Source organism: Buceros rhinoceros, unplaced genomic scaffold (genome assembly GCF_000710305.1).
Source record: "Buceros rhinoceros silvestris isolate BGI_N320 unplaced genomic scaffold, ASM71030v1 scaffold17470, whole genome shotgun sequence".
NCBI lineage: Eukaryota > Metazoa > Chordata > Aves > Bucerotiformes > Bucerotidae > Buceros > Buceros rhinoceros.
In genome coordinates, this window is record NW_010391466.1 from 24,591 (window position 1) to 31,584 (window position 6,994).

The 6,994-nt window shown below is 35.2% G+C and overlaps 1 protein-coding gene across 1 annotated transcript in view; it reads left to right on the top strand.

Moving 5' to 3' along the window:
- Positions 1–6,994, top strand: part of PRKX (protein kinase, X-linked) — a gene marked incomplete at its 3' end in the record, with an annotated part of 37,308 nt that overhangs the window by 22,141 nt on the left and 8,173 nt on the right. Inside the window, exon 3 of the mRNA XM_010141870.1 lies at positions 4,069–4,237. Within this exon, the coding sequence (XP_010140172.1) occupies positions 4,069–4,237 (169 nt within the window). The remainder of the gene's footprint in view (positions 1–4,068; positions 4,238–6,994) is intronic.

The window sequence follows — 6,994 nt, forward strand, 5'->3', positions numbered from 1 at the left end:
CAGGATATTACTTGGTAGATCCCAGAATTCATACACGACAGTAAACAGTCCCTGAAGTTCTCTTGGTTTGTACTAAACATTCAGTAAATGTCAGTAGTGTATTGTGCAAATCTGTGAACACTGTATTTCCTTTCATTATTATGGGCAAGTACAGAGTATTTCTATTTTAAGGTAATCCTAAGGAACGTTTACTTAACTGTCACAGAAGTTCAAATTTAGCCAGTTCATACGGCTGAGCTCTGAGGTGATTGGGGCATAAAACTGAACAATTCTTTCATGGGGATTAACAGACCTGTTCCATGAGCCTAGCTTCTGCTTTGTGTAGGGCAAAAGGCTTTCTCAAGTGGTGCTTTGACAGAACACTAGTAAACCTGCTTTTTTCTGCTTCCAAAAACCTTGTCTCAAATGTATGGAAGTGGGACTCCATCTTACATGCTGCCACTTCACTGCTTTAATTTTTTTAGTTTTCTTTTCATGAATGTGAAGCACAGAATTTCTACCTAGTCACAAAGATAATTCCTGTTTTTATAAAACAGCTAGATTTTCTTGACTCTGCTAAGCAACTGTAACAATACCTTGTTGCAACCTACCACCTTGACCATCATGTCCCATGTTGTTCCTCCCTCCAACCCCCACTTGCAAAGAAAAGAATTTTAAAATTCTTTGCAGAAGTGACTAAAAGCATAAACAGAATATCCAGACCAAAAGCTGAAAGTGAGATATTTGAATTGTAGTCATCTTTGTAAGTAAGCTTTATCTGGTTGAAGACTGAATAAGCATAAAAAAAAAAAAAGCTCGACAATTAGTCCTTTATGAGGTTGTGCAAAGGCATACATTACACTCTATTTGCATACTTTATGCAACTGTTTTTAAGATTCAGCAAGTTCCCCTGCTGTCTCTTGTTAATAGCCCCACATGGTTAAAGTATTTTTTTTTTTCCCCTTGATTGACAAAATACGTAGTACTTGCTGCGTTTGCTCTTTGCGGTGAGGGGAGCTTGACTGAACAGACGTCTGAAAACAGATGTTAGATGGCTTCCTGGTCTGTATTGTCTTCTTGATTTCTCTAGTTGCTTGAAATTGGGCGAAAGACATTTGAAAAAAGATTGCCTGCAATCAGTTCAACAATAAAACTGGTTAGGGAGGTTGTATGTTCTTGCCTGTCTGTGTGGTCTTCTGGTTTTCTCTAGACTGGGTGCTTGCCACTTTTCTGGAATAGCCTGCCAGGCTTTGCTGTTCCTGGCAGAGGCAATTTTTAAAGAGGTGTTTCCGAAGTCAGAGTTACTGCTAAGTAAGTTCCCGACAGGTCCTTCTTTGAAAATGGGTGGAATTTGTGATCGCTATTGTTATTATTTCTGAGCAGCACCATTTGTAAAGTTAGACCAAGAGCATAAGGAAATATTAAATGTTCTAAAATAAAAATTTCTAGGACAAGTAGAACGAGACATGAAACATGAGATCACTAGAGACAATGAGGTATGTGTTCATTTTTGACTTCCCTGTTGTGTATGTCTCTGAAGGCACTTTGTTCATACAAATATCAAAACGCATATGCAACCAGCATTGACTTACGGGGTTGGTACTGTTGATTTGCCCAAGTCCAGGTTTGGAAGTCTTAAAAATTTAAGATTATTTTTAGTTTCAGTGTGCAATACGACCGTAGTTACTCCTGACTGGTGTTACTCAGAACTTGTTACAGTTCCTAATTCTGAAATAACCAAAGTTAATTTTTTTTGTCTATGCATTCAGATTTGATGTAAATATTCAGTAGTTTAAGTAGCTTTAGCAGATGTCTCTGCTCGGAACCTTTTGGGCCTTTTTTTTGGTTGTTTTTTGGTTTTGTTCTGTTTTTTTGGTTTTGTTTTTTTGTTTTTGTTTTTTTTACTACAGAAGCCCATCCTCATGCAACTAAAGGTGTTTATAGGTAGTCATGTAATGTGACTACATTGATGAAGGGTTTAATTGCATGATAGGCTTTCCAGGCTAACCTGATGGCTTACTTCGCTATAAAAGCAGACTTTATCTGAGACTTGCTTACAGTCTTCATGGTTAAAGAACTGTAACTCAGGACAGGTGGGAATGTAAAACTGCTTTGATAGAATCTTTTGTGCTTGGACAGCTGTAATCTTTGGTGGGTTTGCGTAGAGAGAAGTTTTTTTTGTAAATCTGTTTGTGAAAGCTGTATTGGTAATGGAGCTGCAAGTTCAGTAAAACTGGATTGCTGGAGTTGTTAGTTTCTAGTTTGTAATAGGATTATTTTGTTTTGTTTTTCAGTAAGTGCCATGCTCTTAAACAATGTAACAACTGACTGGAAGAAATGGCTGTTAACTAAAATGTAACTGTTGCATGTGAAAGTACACATACAGGAAAAACCCTTTTTTTTAAATAAATTCTCATTTCTTGAACCTACTAGAGGCAAAAACTCCCTTTTTTTTTCCTCCCCTCCCCAAGTAATGCAGATTTGGAAGTTAATTTTTTGATCTCTCCCCCACACTGCCTCTCTCTCAAAGATCCTTTCCTTTCCCATGCATACCTGCCTGCACGACACGTCTTAGAAAACTGGCTTGTAGTATAGATTTATCCTAACCAGCAGCACAATCTGAAATAAATACTGGAACTGGTCTAGGCTGCCTTCTTAGGGTATGTGCAAAGAAGGGGATGGTCGTGAGCTTAAGCGTAAGATTTTGACTTTTTTGGAAGACGTTTCTCAACAAGAGTGACCTTTTACAAGTGAGGCAATTGGTTTGAATGCCAAAAGCCCATTATAGTGGCACATATTTCTGTCAGAAAATAGGATTAAAAATATCTGGTGTATTGTTCTAACGGAACCTACATGACATTGTTTAATGAGCAATAAAAAGAATGAGCAACCACCCAGCAAGCTGAAATGTGTTCGTCTTCAAACGCCTAACACTGAACTGCAGTACAAATAGCAGTGTGGTTAAATGTGCTGGATTTAGCTTTCATTTCAAACTAAAAGAAATACTTCAGTTATGTACAATAGCCTTAAGTGCAATGCACTTAAAAGGAACTTAGATACTGTATTGAATAGATAAATGCGTAATGCATTTATTAAAGGGCAGTATGTTTTTATTTTCCTTTTATATTTTTAAGAGTGAATTGAAAAAGGAATACATTAACTACAAAAAAGGGTGCCTGCGATCTGCTGTTTCTATGTGATACAACAATGTAGCATTATAAGCAGATTTTTTAAATTATTATTTGTTTTTAGAAGCATCAGCACCTTTGACGTTCCATGCCTCCCTTATCCTTCTGAATCACTTCATCTCTCTGTGCTCATTAAAGGGAATAATCTCCTCACCTGAGTAGTAGCAGACAGCTGTTCTCAGTCACTAAACCTTGGTAAATGAATGTTTTCAATTTTTGTTGTTGCTGTCATTATTTTCATATATTCCTTCCAACTCCTACATGTTGTGTATTAAAACAAGCCATCTTGTTTTAATAAATAATATTTGGAAAGTTAAGCAGTTTTTTGTGTTGAGGAATTATTAAATCCGTTAAAATTGAATGTTACATTCTTGGTCAAGGATTTTTTTTCTTTTATGTCACACACAGTGGGTATAATAAGCTGAATGCTGCTTTTGAGTTTATCCTTCTCCTTCCTACCTAATCTAAATTAAAACTGATCTTAGAAATATGAGTGCTTCCTAGCCTTCCTTCTTTTCTTAGAACAGTTTTGCTTGTTTCATTTATGTTGGTTACATTTGAATCTTAGGTGTTACATACATATTATTTTTATACATCTCCTTTTCCCTTTCTCAGGACCACTTCTCTTCTTTGCAAGAAATGCTTCCATTATCTATCCAAAGAGTATCACAATATCATTTTTATTAAATCATTATCACTAAAAATTGAGAAATCCCAAGGAAAAAAAATCGTGTGAAAACAGGTTAAAAAAAAAATGTAATACTGGGATCTTGATCTGGAAAATCCCCACAAACCAGGAACTGAGTTCCTGTATGCTTTAATTTAGTAAATTATCTTTCCTATATATATATTTTTTTTTTTTTTTTTACAGTAAGTTGACATTTCTTTTTCAACTTTTCAGGCACGGGTACCTTTGGCCGTGTTCATCTGGTGAAGGAAAAAATGGGCAAACGTTACTTTGCACTGAAAGTAATGAGCATTCCTGATGTCATTCGACTGAAGCAAGAGCAACATGTGCACAATGAAAAGTCAGTCTTGAAAGAAGTCAACCACCCTTTTTTGATCAGATTGTAAGTTACTGTATTTCTAAAATTATTTTAACTTGTATAAAGTGCAGTTAAAGTGTTCCAGTCTCATTGCAAGTTCTTATGTACTTTACCAACATGAAACATTTAATTTCTATTATGTAATCTAGACTAAAATAGACTCCACACTAAATTATTTATTATAGAGTAATCAAGAATTTAAAACCAAGAGGCAAAATTTAAACATTTCAGCAATAATTTATTACAAACTTTGATCTGTCTCTTATTTTTATACTGCAGAAAATAAATTTTCTTAAGTGAGGCAAAAATACCAATGAACAAATATTACATAGTCTCATCAAAATGACTTCTTGAATTATTCTTGATGTTAGAATGGCAAGAAAAGTATTTCTACGTATATATGTCCTGTAGATGCCTAGATAAAGATATAGTTAGATTTAAATATCTGCTTTTTTGAAAACTTGTGACCTTTTACTTTTGTATACTTTTATATAAAAGTTTTAAATGACTGTAGCGCTTCTTGGGATTTGTTATTCCTGTATTGGAGGTTAAGTGATGAAGCCTATTGAGAAAAATGATTTAAACAGAGTTCATGAAGAATACTTTTTTTTTTGTGTAATCATGGTGATTCTAGTGGTGACCATGCTGCTAGGGAGAGAAGGCATCGTACATTTCTGTTCACAGCACCACAATAACTTTTGTGTATCTTGAGTCCATATCTATTAATGGGATAACTAAACCTCCAGATAATTGCACAGTTAATTTCCATTTATATTTTCTCATGCATGGTGACAGGGCTATTGATCAAGAGGTGTTTTGCATTTACCTGCCTTTATCAGTTTTACATAAAATTAGACAAAATTAGCCTTAATTAACCTAGCTGCAGGGAGTGCAGCTTCCTCCCGGGGCTTAGAAAGCATCAGAGGGAAAAGAGGTGGCAAAGGCATGGTAATCATATGAAAGATGGAAAGTCTTGCGTGAGGAGGCTTTTTCCCTTGGTGTGCTGATGCTTTTTCCAACATTATGATGCTATATAGTTTCCAACCAGTGTTCAGAAATCCTGTGTGTGGCACAGTATCATTAAGATGAGTTCTAGATTAGGAGTTTGAGATGCATGCAGGAAAACAAGATGGAGAGGCTGAGTACGTCTGGTTTGACTGGTTAAAATATGGATGAAACAGGAGGAACAGAATTTTGTAAGTATAACTATGTACAAACAAATTCTTTAAAAAAACCCACCAAAAACAAAACCGAAAAAAGCAACTACCAAAACCAATGAACAAACAAAAAAACCCAACTCAAAACAGCTGTGCATCTGGAACAGTGCAGCACGTGTGGGAATAGAGAAACTTGAGTGAGAAGTCAGAGACAGGGATGTGAGAGTTCATGTTCGTACAGAGGTGATCAAAAATCCAAACTGGACAGTTTTCTTGGATTTCATTCATGCCTTGTTTAAAAAAGTCAGATTTTTAAAATTGCTGAAGGAAGGACACAATTCAAATGGAAGTTCTCTTGTGTGCAAGGCAAATGCTCTTCATGTCTTCCAGTGCTCTGTGTTTTCTGTTGACATGTTCAATGAGATGATGCATCAGCTATGCTCATGTAATTGTCCATGTGATGCCTTTGTCCCTAGGCAAAGGAGTCTCAAAGCAACCTCAGTGAAATGAGGTACTTAACTTTTAAGAGATGTTAATATTTGTGTGCTTCAGGTTAAACATGAATTCAACTTCCTGCAGCTTTTTGTATGGCTAACAGCTTTTCTCAGCCACTCTTTTGCTGCCCAATACATGGTTTTTCCCATGAATTTTTTAACTGTAACTGAGCAATAAAAAGGGGGAAAAAATGCTATATGATTCTGGTTCAATACCATTGAACTGTGTTATCTACATGGTCTGTTTTTTATATTTTCTATTAATGTTAACATCTTAAACTCAGTATATTTCTCTGGTAGCAAAACAAGTAATGTGTTAGTGCAGAATAACCTTTTAATTTTTTTAGCACTTTCTGATGGAGAATTATGAAGTAATGCTGCATATAATTTATTTTGGGTGTTCATCCTTCCTATATGTAAAGACTTTGCCATAAGATTTTTTTATTTTCCTTTTCCTGTTGCTTTTGAGAAATGCCTTTCCTGCATATAGTGAGGTCTTGTTTTACTGTAGATACTGACATTATATATCTATTTATTTGTAAACTGTTTTTTGGAAATGTAGTTTGGTGCTCTTGCAACAACTGATCGCTGCAATCTTTTCTGACATGTTTAAGCGGCTTGTCATACCTCAGCTGGTGAAGCAGTTCATATTGTGCTGTAATTTTGACATGATTCTTTTGTTTTCTTCAAGAGAAGAATAATTAATAAAAATCAACTACGTCTTATAGTCCTGAAAGATAAAGTAGGTTATTTGTCTGTAAGAGTTTATAATGGCATCCAGAGTTCACATAGTGAAGCTGATTGTAAAGTTACGTGACACTATGCATATTATTCTAACCATGGCTTCTGTGATACTTTTTAAAATTAAAATACCGTTTAAAGCAATTTATATTGTAAATGTTAAAGTTCTTTATTTTGCTGCTTTTCACGTATACCAAGTAATATATGCATTTGTCTGTGGATGGACAAACCTTTAAGGGTCAGTTCTTGAAAAAATTAATTCCAGTATAAATACTGTGTTTTAATGGTCTAGGTCTGCCATTTTTTAACTCTATTCTGTATCAGATTTTGCTCTTCCTCTCTCTTGTACGTGTTTGGGTTTTGGTTTTGGTTTCGTTTTTGGGCGGGGG